This window comes from Salmo trutta, chromosome 31 (assembly GCF_901001165.1).
Source record: "Salmo trutta chromosome 31, fSalTru1.1, whole genome shotgun sequence".
Taxonomy (NCBI): domain Eukaryota; kingdom Metazoa; phylum Chordata; class Actinopteri; order Salmoniformes; family Salmonidae; genus Salmo; species Salmo trutta.
The window spans coordinates 34953786-34967260 of record NC_042987.1 but is presented as its reverse complement, the minus strand read 5'-3'; the positions used below and the strand labels follow the sequence as shown (position 1 = coordinate 34967260).

The window sequence follows — 13475 nt, the reverse complement described above, 5'->3', positions numbered from 1 at the left end:
GGGAGATGAGGAGGGGGTGCAGGGGAGATGATGATGGAGAGAGGAGGAAGTGCAGGGGAAATGATGATGATGATGATGGAGAGAGGAGGAAGTGCAGGGGAAATGATGATGATGATGAGGGAGGAGGAGGTACAGGGGAGATGAGGAGGAGGAGGAGGAGGAGCAGTGAGATGATGATGGAGAGAGGAGGAGGTGCAGGGGAGGTGAGGAGGGGGTGCAGGGGAGATGATGATGGAGAGAGGAGGAAGTGCAGGGGAAATGATGATGATGATGATGATGAGGGAGGAGGAGGTGCAGGGGAGATGAGGAGGAGGAGGAGGAGGAGCAGTGAGATGATGATGGAGAGAGGAGGAGGTGCAGGGGAGGTGAGGAGGGGGTGCAGGGGAGATGATGATGGAGAGAGGAGGAAGTGCAGGGGAAATGATGATGATGATGAGGGAGGAGGAGGTGCAGGGGAGATGATGTACACCAGGTCTCCTATCTGTCACAGTGGCAGAGTGCACATTGACTTCAGTGAGGAGGTGGTCCTGAATTAAGCCCCCTCCTCCACTACCAGGTGACTTTCTTATTTTCTCTCTCTCATATTTTTTTCTAGGTGTGTGATAGTTTATAGAAGGGTTGTGTTTTAGGGTAACCGGGTAACCGGGTAACCGGGATCCTGGGACTGTCCCGGGAACACGTCACATTTCACATCTAATGCAGCAATTCCACAAAAACATGCACAGCAGCAGATTAACAAAAAATTAAATGGCACAAAATCCAGACAGGTTGTAGCATGGAAGCTTTTAGCCGAGCGTATTTACTTCACACAGTCACCATAAATTCAAAGCACACACATAATTGACACTGCTGGACTGCACACGAGACCCGAATGCAGTTAGTAAACCCCACATGAAACCCCCACGTATAGCCTCTAAAATACCGTGTGCTTCCTTTTAGCTGTCATTGTGACTTCACACAGTCACAAGTTTGATAGGCTATGCAATACCCTACATAGTCACAATTCAGAGGCATGAGGGAAAATGCTATATTCTCCTGTCCTAAAGCCTAGGCTGTTTTATATCCAGTCCCCAATCCCACTGAAACCCCAATTCCTGACTCCGGTCTCGCATGAAAATTCCTGACTTTATTCTGTAATCCGTAGGCAGCATGATCAAAGCACATCTGTTGCCTACTCCTGTCGAACCGCTGTAACGTTTCCCTGTAACGTTTCCCTGTAACGTTTCCCTGTAACGTTTCGCTGTAACGTTTCGCTGTAACGTTTCCCTGTAACGTTTCCCTGTAACGTTTCCCTGTAACGTTTCCCTGTAACGTTTCCCTGTAACGTTTCGCTGTAACGTTTCCCTGTAACGTTTCCCTGTAATGTTTCCCTGTAACGTTTCCCCCTCTTCTCTGCGCTGTCTCGTATTGCTGCCGATATGAGAGCTTCGGTGATCAACAAGCTGTATGAGATAATACATCTGGATATTTTTGAACAGTGTTTGCCCCGTTAAGGTGCCTTGATATTTAAACTAGGTTCACACTTCATCTCCCCGTTATTCATGAGCTGATCTGTATAATCATCAACTCCATTTAGCCAAATATAGGAGATATTCTGTCATTCGCTGGAGGTTTTCTAGCAAGCTTAGCAACTTGGGTCATTTGACTTTTGTTTGAGTGTTTTTACAAAGTTTGTTTGATTCGACAACGCTGTGAGCGTCCTGTGGGCGCTCTGTTTTTCCAAACAGCCTACATCTGAAACGCGCTGAATTAACTGAGGAACATCAACGGCCTATTTCGCACTTCACAACAATGTCATTGGCGTTCAAAGACAGTTACTCGATCATTACTAAATATCCGTTTGATTTGCTCTGAAACCTTTTCATAGTGGCGCAGCGCCCCTCTTATTTGAGGACAACCCTGGCATAGTGACTATATCTTTGTTTTAAACACTTTAAATGGGCGCTTCTGATTTTTGCGGTATTTCCCGGGACAACTTCTTCGGGATACATATGAATTATTCCTAATATTCAAACTTGGTAGATTTTCAGGAAAATATGAATCCTTATTGTGTTATTTCAGATAGGATCCCCTTTGCACAATAATGAAAAATCAACTACGTTGGTGGACATTTGAACTAATGTATTCCTCTGTGTGTTTTCAATGTGAATCTGAATACTTTACACATTTACAGCAGATGTACTGTACCAACATCATGCTGTGGTTTAGTGTAAAATGAAGAGCTGTGGATGTGTCCGTGCGTGTGTCTGTGGGTTTTGAGTGTGCATCGGGTTGTAGGTTTGTGTGTGGGGGCTTCTATGTGTGTGTTCTTACCCTTGTATTTCACATCCATTATGTGGATCTGATCTCATGGTTTCTGAGAGGTGGGGGGGGGGGAGTAGGAAATGCCTCCGTGGGATATGGATAATCCTACACATAGGGATTCCCGTGGGGGTGAATACTGCTGGGCAAATATTGAGATGGGTGCTGAGTCCATCCAGTCACAATGGACAATCAGACCATTGAATAAAATAGAGTAAAAAAATAGTGTTATACTGTATATGTCTCTACCTCACAGACCTTCGGGTCCTTGAAAAGAGCTATATAAATATCATATATTGTTATGAAGTATAGGCCCAACAACGATGCTGTAGTAGTGAAAAGATCCATGACCCATAGAACAACACAGCCAATGTATCTGATCAGACTACTGGCAATCTCATTTTTCATGGCCTGATTGGCTAAGTCGTTATTTTGTCATGATCTGATTGGTTAAGTTATTATTTTGTCCTGGCTTGATTGGATAAGTAATCCAATACAAATTACCACTCCGGGTGGACAATTTTACTCTACTTTACTCTGTGAGTCTCTGCTGTGTGTAAGCCTAAAATAGGTATATTTCTCTTTCTCCCATGTCCTAGCTTCGATGTGGAGAATGGCCCGTCTGCGTGCTGCAGCCCCTCAGGTCTCCAGGCGTCCCCTGGCTCCGGCCTGGTCCTACACCCCAACCTGGGGGCCCACGGGCAGCGCCGAGAGTCCTTCCTCTACCGCTCCGACTCGGACTACGACCTGTCGCCCAAGTCTCGCGAGTTGTCCCGGAACTCCTCTATCGTCGGAGAACTGTGAGTCAGCTTGACACATCCTGACAAATATACTGTATTGGAGTAGATTTGCAACTTGCAATTTGCAACTTGTTCCAATGCATATCACTCAACCTTGTTGAACCCAGGGAAAAGTGGTTGGTTCTATATCACATCTTATTACTATCCAACCAATGGCTTTTATTGGCAAAGACATTTATTTTGAGGGATTTTTCAGGGTTTATATTTGAATCACTGTTTATCCCATTTTGATTGCTTTTCTTCAGGCATGGAGAAGACCTGATCGTGACCCCTTTTGCTCAGGTAAATATGTTCTCTATTTGTGACTCTACATGGAAATACATTTTGAGAAACGTATGGATTGTATTCTATAAAAAGGACCATGGAATGATCACATGTAAGTGAACGTTAGATGTGCTCTGGCTTTAGGTTCTCGCCAGTCTCCGCACAGTACGGAACAACTTCACCACCTTGACCAATGTACAATGTACCTCCAAGTAAGTGTCCCTACAGTTGTTGTTTTGTCATAGGGGTGTGATTGTGCACCTGTACTAAAATGTATATACATCACCAACACGCGTCACTTGGTGTCACCGGTGTGCCACAGAATGAACCATTTGGGTGTTAAGGCTTCAGCCAACCACTTGGTGTCACCGGTGTGCCACAGAATGACCCATTTGGGTGTTAAGGCTTCAGCCAACCACTTGGAGGCACTTGGGTCCAGTTGATTTCATGCTGAGACGCCACACCACCATACTTTATGGTGGAACTCAAGCCATGTCTTATTTTACAAGGAATGATTCAACACAACATATTACTTTAAGCTATTTCTTCATTTATTTCATGAGGATTGATTGTACAAAACGTGTCTTAGTTTGTATCGCTGCCAAGCATGTGTACTGTTGTACTTGTAATGTTGATATCCAAGTAGTTATGACGTATGTAGGTATGAATTGTTAAAGCATATCTACAGATATGATATTACTGTATAGACACTGAGTGGACAAAACATTAGGAACACCTGCTCTTTCCATGACATACACTGACCAGGTGAATCCAGGTGAAAGCTATGATCCCTTATTGATGTCACTTGTTAAATCCACTTCAGTCAGTGTAGATGAAGGGGAGGAGACAGGTTAAAGAAGGATTTCTAAGCCTTGAGACAATTGAGACATGGATTGTGTGTGTGCCATTCAGAGGGTGAATGAGCAAGACAAAAGATTAAAATGCCTTTGAACGGTGTGTGGTAGAGGGCAAAAGGGGGTGTAACTCAATATTAGGAAGGTGTTCCAAATGTTTTGTACACTCAGTGTCTATTGTAGTGTGTATGAGAAGTGTATGATATACTGAACAAATTTATAAACGCAACAATTTCAACGATTTTACTGAGTTACAGCTCATATAAGGAAATCCGTCAATTTAAATCAATTAATTAGGCCCTAATCTATGGATTTCACATGACCGGGCAGGGGCACAGCCATGGATGGGCCTGGGAGGCCAAAGGCCCAGCCAATCAGAATACGTTTTTTCCCCATATAAGGGCAGAAATAAATACTCCTCCGTTTCATCAGCTGTGTCCTGGTCTCAGTCGATCCTGCAGGTGAAGAAGCTGGATGTGGGGGTCCTAGGCTGGCGTGGTTACACGTGGTCTGCAGTTGTGAGGCCGGTTGGATGTACTGCCAAATTCTCTAAAATGACGTTATGGTAGAGAAATTAACATTCAATTATCTGGCAACAGCTCTGGTGGCATGCCAATTGCATACTCCCTCAAAACTTGGCATTGTGTTGTGTGACAAAACATCACATTTTAGAGTGGTCTTTTATGATCCCTAGCACAAGGTGCACATGTGTAATGATCATGCTGTTTAATCAGCTTCTTGATATGCCACACCTGTCAGGTGGATGGATTATCTTGGCAAAGGAGAAATGCTCACTGACAGGGAGGTGAACAAATTTGTACACAAAATGAGAGAAATAAGCTTTTTTGTGCGTGTGGAACATTTCTGCGATCTTTTATTTCAGCTCATGAAACATGCTACCAACACTTTACATGTTGCGTTTATATTTTTGTTCAGTATAGATACACAGTAATATCAGGTAGATATATTTAAAAACTTCACATACAATAAGATAGGCGTCTTAAACAACCACTGTCTGTATGCAAGGCAAAGTGATTGTATCAATGAATACTAAATCCTAAAATACTCAATACTTAAGCTATTACCTGTTGAAAACAATGACCTGCGATTCAAACTCTGCCTTTAAAACCTATTGTAGTATAGGTTTTAAAATCAGTTTTAAAGGCAGAGTTTGACTCACAGGTCATTGACTGTTGTATGTCCTTCAGACCTTGAGTCAATATTGACCACAGACATGTGGATATGAGGGTTACCTCAGAGCTCATAGTAATGAATGATAAGGAACTCCATTCAGATGCCATCAAGGTAAATATTTAAGAAGAAGTGTACACGACAGAGGGCGAGAGACAGAGTGTGTGTGTGTGTGTGTGTGTGTTTGTGTGCGCAGTCCTTTTAATCCAGATCCCATGTTTCTCTCCTCCTCTCCCCCCTTTTTAGGAGATCACCTGCTGGCCCCCAGCCTCCCGTCACCAGAGTCTGTCAGTCAGGTGAGCTCTCTGATGATGCCCACTCCAACATTCCAAACACTGTATACCTAACCCATCCCCGTAGTCACATTACGCTAATGAGGAATCACTGAAATTACGTTTTTACAGACTGACAGGCAAATAAGACAGAGCCAAAGGGGAGGGATGGAACACAAAAAACAAGCTGCCCTCCAGACCCGGGTTCAAATTGTAGTCGTTTTCCTTCCAAACACTGTGGGATTTCATTGAGCTTCCCTGGCTCAATGGAACCAATGGAATCATTCCAAAAGTGCAAACACTGCCCGTCTAACACTCCAGACTGGCTCAAGTATATGTTAATTTAAAAGAAAATAAACTTTTTGAACCCAGGTTTGCTACCCTCACAGCTGAAGGGTGCAATGTCATAATCACAGGAAATGAACCGTGATGACTAAACAACAACACAAAGCTCCGATGTCACAATCAAGAGAGAGATGAGATAAAAAAAACAATTCTGAAAAGAGAAAAAGTGAAAGACATGAGAAGTGGTTTCTCTGCCCAGCTGGAGGATGGAAAGGTGAAGGAAGAAGAGATGAAGGGAAAGGGGGATGTTTTGGTTTCCTGTTTGGTGGGTCTGTCCAGATCCATTGACGTCAGGCTGGCCCACATACGGCCCCTCGGCACTTCCTATCACCACAGATGTGTAGACGTTCAGGAAGAAAATACAAGATAAGACAGTTCTGAGGAGTGTTGAATTGTCCTTCCCTCGTGTGCGCACGCAGATGCAGGCACACATACCGCCACACCAACTCTGTGGAAAAAGGGTATGCTGAAACGAACCAATGGAGGGTGCAGTACCCACAAGTAAACACAATGATGAAGATACAGACACTGTACAGATACAAAATGGAAAGCTTGGTGTATATCTGACGTACGTACGCACACATTATTCCACCCACACTGTTTAAGACTAGCAAGGATACCGTCAAACCTATCTGGTTGTATTCAGCATACTGATGCTTCTCTCAAAATTGAAGTAGGTGGTACATTTTACACTTTTATTCATATTTTTGATACGTTTTGGGGGGAAATTTAGCACCACTACTCAAGTCTGCATCCGTCCTCGACCCCCAAAACCTCGACCCTAAATGCCTTTGTATGTACTGAACAAATGATGACAACTTAACTAACAAATCATTTGTTAGTACTGATTTGAACCATAACAATGAACTAACGTGTCAGTAGGAATGGAACTATGCTATCCAGGTCTGTCTTCTGTTTGGCAAAGCCGATAGAATTTCATCGACAGGAAAAAGGAGAACAGAGTTTTCCTGTTTTGCGTCCGTGTTTTGTTAGATTAGGCAGTAGTCTCTTTCATTAATAAACAGCATCATGTTTCGAGAGAGAGAGAGAGAGAGAGAGAGAGAGAGAGAGAGAGATCTCTCTCTTATGGGGACATTAGTGGAATACTATCACTACATGTAAGCTAGTTGAGGGATACAGTGAGGGAAAAAAGTATTTGATCCCCTGCTGATTTTGTACGTTTGCCCACTGACAAAGAAATGATCAGTCTATAATTTTAATGGTAGGTTTATTTCAACAGTGAGAGACAGAATAACAACCAAAAAATCCAGAAAAACGCATGTCAAAAATGTTATAAATTGATTTGCATTTTAATGAGGGAAATACTTTTTTCCCCTCACTGTACGTGGTTGAGTCTGAAAACATGAGCTGGGATTGTGGCAAGCTGGCTTGTTAATCTTCTTAAGAGGAGATGGTAAAGTTTTAACTGACTCCCTTTGATCAGCCTCTTAGAAAATAAATGTTTACTGTACCAGTGACTGTATGAATGGGACCCCTAGGGATGTTTATACAGTGTCTCTGTCTTTCCAATGCCATACAAAGATACTACTTAGAATGCATGCCCAATATGTTACTTAATTGTACTAGTGTGGACATTGGAACAGAGTATGTGTCTTGAAGACTTTGTATTTGTGTAGGGTTTTATGGGGGAAAACATAACCGGAGATATGTGCATGAAACTCAAGCTCAAAGTTTCTCAGGTGTTGGGTAGAATGTGTGTGAACGTGAACATATGAATGTTTCTGTGTCAGACAGACCTCAGTGTGAGACCTTTTGTATGTGCATTGTATATTTGGAGGTGGCTGTGTGTTTACATCTGTGCAAACAGACTAAACCAGAGTTCCCGAACCTGGCCCCCGAAGTTTTCTGAGGCCAAAAAATCTTATTGTTTGGGGGACATAAATGACTGTAAAAACACCAGCAAATCAGCTTTTTAATTTCAGAAATCTGTTCCCAAGTATTCCCACACATAATAGGGAGACATGCAATCATATACAAATGTAAGTAAGGTTTGAAATTATTATGTTTTAGTTAAACATTATATCTGTTTGGGCTTCTTGCGGTCAGTTTTCAGTCTACAAATGACTTGTAATTATGTTCCGGCCCCCTGACCATCCTCTCAAGAAAAGAATGGCCCACGACTGAATCTAGTTGATGGCCCTTACCTCAACTGTATGCTTGATGTTTATCTCAGTATGCCTTTTCCCAAAGTTGGTCAGACACAACACATGACTCTGTAAAATGAGTTAACTCAACAAGACTACACATTACTAACATACACATTCCTAGCCCAGAAACCAAACACACGTGACTGTTTGCATAGTTTCCCATGGGTGTGGGCCCCACTCAAAACATTGGTCATCCACCTTCTGTTTGATATTGTAAACTACGTCATGAGAGGATAATTATTGCATAGCGGAATGTAAAGTGGCTTACTGAAACAGGGTGGTTTATTCCTTCAAATTCTGCTTTGATGTCACTAAAGCAATTACAGACAAGTATATGCAATTATAGGCAATTCAAATGTGTATATATATACAGTATGCCTAAGTTGGACATATTTGTTTGTGCATGTCCTCATTTTGTGTGTGTGTGTGTGTGTGTGTGTGTGTTGAGTCAATTGACAGCACATAAGACTTCACTCTTCAGTCAGTTATACAGCAGTCCTGTCCAGTGTTAGTTAATCCACTCCTTCGTGTGAAATCCGTGTTGTGTTTTCCCTGTATCGGGCCCAGAGGACAGGGATCCTGAGGTGTGTTTTCCCTGTATCGGGCCCAGAGGACAGGGATCCTGAGGTGTGTTTTCCCTGTATCGGGCCCAGAGGACAGGGATCCTGAGGTGTGTTTTCCCTGTATCGGGCCCAGAGGACAGGGATCCTGAGGTGTGTTTTCCCTGTATCGGGCCCAGAGGACAGGGATCCTGAGGTGCGAGTGTATTCGTAGTGGGGAGGACGTCAAACTCAGCAGACTCGACTGTTATTTTGATAGTTTCAAGAAATTGTGCCGCATCTGTAAATTCAAATTCCCCCGTTAAGCCAGTTGATGAACTGATGATGAGTGTGAGAAAAATATTTGTTTTACTGTGCATTCAGTGGAGGGGATTTGTGTAAATCTCCCCAGTCTACTCATCAGCTGTCCACATCCTGACATAAATGTTGTAGATCAAGGTGCTTATTGCTTTAGTGTGTCCATTTTTCCTTCTGGATGATTCCTAGGTGATCAGTACAGGTCTTCCCCTCACGTCTCTATTAGAAGAAATCAGACAAACAGGCTGAAGGTGGAGGCCTCTCTCTCTCTCTCTCTCTCTCTCTCTCTCTCTCTCTCTGTCTCTGTCTCTGTCTCTGTCTCTCTGTCTCTGTCTCTCTCTCTCTCTCTCTCTCTCTCTGTGTCTCTCTCTCTGTGTCTCTGTCTCTCTGTCTCTCTCTCTCTCTCTCTCTCTCTCTCTCTGTCTCTCTCTGTCTCTCTCTGTCTCTCTGTCTCTCTCTCTCTCTCTCTCTCTGTCTATCTCTCTCTCTCTGTCTCTGTCTCTCACTCTCTGTCTCTCTCTGTCTCTCTCTCTCTGTCTCTCTCTGTCTCTCTCTCTCTCTCTCTCTCTGTGCATGCTGGGAGTTTTTGGGAGTTTGAGTGTTTGGTGAGGAGGACTCTGTCCTAACTAACTTTCTAGACTCTTGTCTTGATCTTTTCCTTACATTTTATTTTCTATGGTGTACCGTTAATGCAATATTTGTTTTAGCGGGATCCACAGTTTTTTTTCAGAGTTAGGGTGGAAGAGGACAGAGTAAGTTTTCTGGGGTTTGCAAGGCGTGGTATGCGCGATGGCTTCTCAGCCTAGCGCGGAGGAGATGCTGTCGATACGGCATGGATTCAGGTGTGTTCCTGAGAATGGAGTTAAGGTGGAGGAGGTTCTGCTCGCGGTCGGCGAACAGGTAGGAGCTGAATTTATACATTCTGCTTCTAGAATGAACAAAGCTGTGGTTGTGTTCATGAAAAGAGAAAATTTGGTTGGTAGGCTAATTGCTAGCGGAATATTTGTAAGGGATGTGTTGGTGCCAGTTTTACCTCTTTCTACCCCTTCGACAAGAGTAGTTGTTGCAAATTTACCTCCGTTTATTACGGACGATCAGATCAGGAAAGAGCTGAGTCGTTTTGGTAAGTTTGCTAGCGGGTTTCGTGTACTGTCGGCAGGTTTTCAGGCAGCTGCTGTTAAGCACGTTGTTTCGTTCCGGAGGCAAGTGTTTATGTTTCTGAACAACAATGAGCAACGGCTAAATGTGCATTTTAAAGTGAGGCATGGGGAGGGGCTCTATGCAGGGTTTGCCAGCACAGACAGTCTACGGTGTTTTGAGTGTGGGGATTTGGGGCATAAGAGCTTTGCATGCCCACATAAAGGCCGTAGACAAAGTGAGGGTACAAGCGCTGGTGGGGGAAATCGAGATCAAAGTGCAGGGGGTAATGAGATGCAGACAGCAGAGGCTGGGCCTAGTCATACCAGGGATGGTGGGGTAGCTGAGGCTGGGTCTAGTAAGGCAAGAGATGGTAGGGTAGAGGAGGCTGGGTCTAGTCAGACTAGAGATGGTGGTGTAGCGGAGACTGGGTCTAGTCAGGCTAGAGATGGTGGTGTAGCGGAGGCTGGGTCTAGTCAGGCTAGAGATGGTGGGGTAGTAGAGGCTGGGTCTAGTCAGGCTAGAGATGGTGGGGTAGTGGAGGCTGAGCCTTGTCAGGCTAGAGATGGTGGGGTAGTGGAGGCTGAGCCTTGTCAGGCTAGAGATGGTGGGGTAGCTGAGGCTGGGCTTAGCTATGATATGGAGGGTGGTGTAGAGGATGCTAAGTCTAGTCAGGTTATGACAGTGGATGAGGAGAGTATAGTGGGGAAGTGTAAGAGACTAGGGGGGGAGGAGGAGGGTGCCAAGCGGAAAAGGAAAAAGGGTGTGGTTAAAGGCACAATGGAAACTTTGCCTGTTGCTGTGGGGGATGCCCTGACCAGAGAGGAAGAGCAGGTGGTCAGGGTGGGAGATAGAGATGAGGAGGAAAGTGAGTCTGAGGAAGAGGATGAGGAGTTATTTTTTTCAGACTCCTCTTCAATGGGCCCAGAGCTGACAGCCAGTCAAGCAGAGGGGTCTAAGTACACGTTGAGATAACTGACAAGGTTCCTGAATGAGACCAAGGGGAAAAAAGTTAATCTTGAGGCTTTTTTCCCTGATTCAAGAAAGTTTGTACGATCAGTACAACATGCTGTGAGAAATGAGGGGCATGGTGTCCTCTCACCCAGGAAACGGTTTAGGTTGAGGAAGTGGGTCACAACAGTGCGTAAGGGTCTACCTTCGGACACTGTTTAGATGTATACTTTCTTTCTGACACTGGGGTTTTTGAGCTTTGCTATTGGTCTCTTTCTCTGCTGCCTTTTCTCCCACTTCTTATTTAGACTCTTCGGGTAGGCTCGCTCAGAGATGCGGGAAAGAGGAGTGTGTTGGGTGAATATGTAAAACAAAACAAAGTACTGGTGTTGTTTCTGCAGGAGACACATAGTGATGTGTTGAATGAAGTCGATTGGGGGCTCTGGTGGAAAGGGGCAAGTGTGTTGAGCCATGGGACAAATCTTAGTGCAGGAGTGGCAGTCCTTTTTGTACCGGGTCTGTCTGTAAAAATTTGCTCCTCAAAGGAGGTGTGTAGGGGTAGGCTCCTTGTTGTTAAAGCAGAAATTAACAACATGGGGTTTGTCTTTATAAATGTGTATGCGCTTAACACAGGGAGAGAAAGAGGGGTTCTATTTGGGAGTCTTAGACAGGAACTCTCACAGGTAGCGCCTGAGGAGACACTGGTGGTTGGAGGGGACTGGAACTGCACAATGGATTTTACAAAAGACAGAAATGGGGAAGAGCCTCATTCAGTGTCAGTGGGAGTGTTAAGGGATATTATTAATCAGTTTGACCTAGTGGATGTTTGGAGAACTAAACATCCGAACACAAGACAGTATACATGGGTGAAGGTTTTTGGGGCTAGGGTGAGTGCAGCCCGACTTGATCGGTTTTATATGTCTAGGAATCGGAGCAATAGGCTGTTGGGCGCTACCATTCTCCCGGTGGGGTTTTCCGATCATCATATAACCATGGCTCAGCTGTCTATTTCACCAGGGCCCCGGCAGGCATCCTATTGGAAATTCAATGTAAAGCTCTTACAAGATGCCACTTTTTGCGCAGGTTTCCAGACCTTCTGGGAAAGGTGGAGGCAGCGAATAGAGGATTATGAGTCTTTGTGCCAATGGTGGGATGTGGGGAAAGTCCAAATTCGGCTTTTCTGTCAACAGTACACAGCTCTCTCATCCTCAGAGGCTAGGAGAGTTTTGGGGGAACTAGAGCGGTGTATTAGTGAGATGGAGGTACAGATGGTGGGGCAAGGCAATGTAGGCCTCCAGGCTAATTTAGCTGAATTACGCAGGGACCTGGGCAGTTTTTTCCAGGTTAAAGCAAAGGGAGCACTTGTAAGAGCTAGATTCTCCATGCTCAAGGAGATGGATGCTCCCAGCTCCTTATTCTTTGGTTTGGAAAGACAGAGCAGTGAAGCCAAGGTTATGCATTGTCTACGGCTGTCTGATGGGCGGGTGACCTCTGTGGTGGGTGAGATGCGGGAGCGGACTGTGGAGTTTTATACTGAATTGTATAGGGCAGAAGAGTGTGATCCTTTGTGTGCTCAGGTCTTGTTCACAGGACTCCCTAAACTCTCTCTGGCACAGAGGGATGATTTGGACGTTCCTCTGTTGTCCCATGAACTGGCAGAGGCCGTAACCCAGATGTCCACCGGTCGTGCACCGGGGGTTGATGGACTCCCAGTGGAGTTTTATAAAAAAATTCTGGGGAACAATTGGACAGGACTTCTTTTGCGTGTTGCGTGAATGCGTCGGGGTAGGAGAGTTGCCGATGAGCTGCCGTCGGGCGGCTCTGACTCTCCTGCCCAAAAAAGGGTACTTGTGTGAACTTAAGAACTGGAGGCCTGTGGCATTGCTCTGTGCGGACTACAAGATATTTGCCAAGGTCCTCTCTAACAGACTGAAGTCCCACTTGGACTCGATAGTACATAAGGACCAAACATATTGTGTACCGGGACGCTCAATCACGGACAACTTGTTCTTAATTAGGGACATGTTGGACTTGTCGAGAGGGTCTAATGTGAACTTTGGACTGGTCTCTTTAGATCAAGAGAAGGCTTTTGATAGAGTGGACCATGAGTATCTGTTTAATGTGATGTCTGTGTTTGGGTTTGGGAGGAGTTTTTTGACCTGTGTGAAGCTGTTGTATGCTGGGGCGTCATGCATGGTCAAGGTGGGAGGGGGGCTCAGTAGGCCAGTCTGGGTGAGACGGGGCATTAGACAAGGATGCCCTCTATCAGGGCAGTTATACACACTAGCCATTGAGCCTTTTTTAGGACTGCTACGCAGGAGACTGCAGGGAGTGT

At 44.8% G+C, this 13475-nt stretch overlaps 1 protein-coding gene across 3 annotated transcripts in view; it reads left to right on the top strand.

Annotated features, from left to right (window-relative positions):
* Positions 1-13475, top strand: part of LOC115170094 (cAMP-specific 3',5'-cyclic phosphodiesterase 4B) — a 111876-nt gene that overhangs the window by 48985 nt on the left and 49416 nt on the right. For all 3 annotated transcript variants that reach the window (XM_029726373.1, XM_029726374.1, XM_029726375.1), the window contains 4 exons: positions 2901-3101; positions 3347-3383; positions 3510-3577; positions 5657-5706. In XM_029726373.1, coding sequence (XP_029582233.1) covers positions 2901-3101; positions 3347-3383; positions 3510-3577; positions 5657-5706 — 356 coding nt within the window. The remainder of the gene's footprint in view (positions 1-2900; positions 3102-3346; positions 3384-3509; positions 3578-5656; positions 5707-13475) is intronic.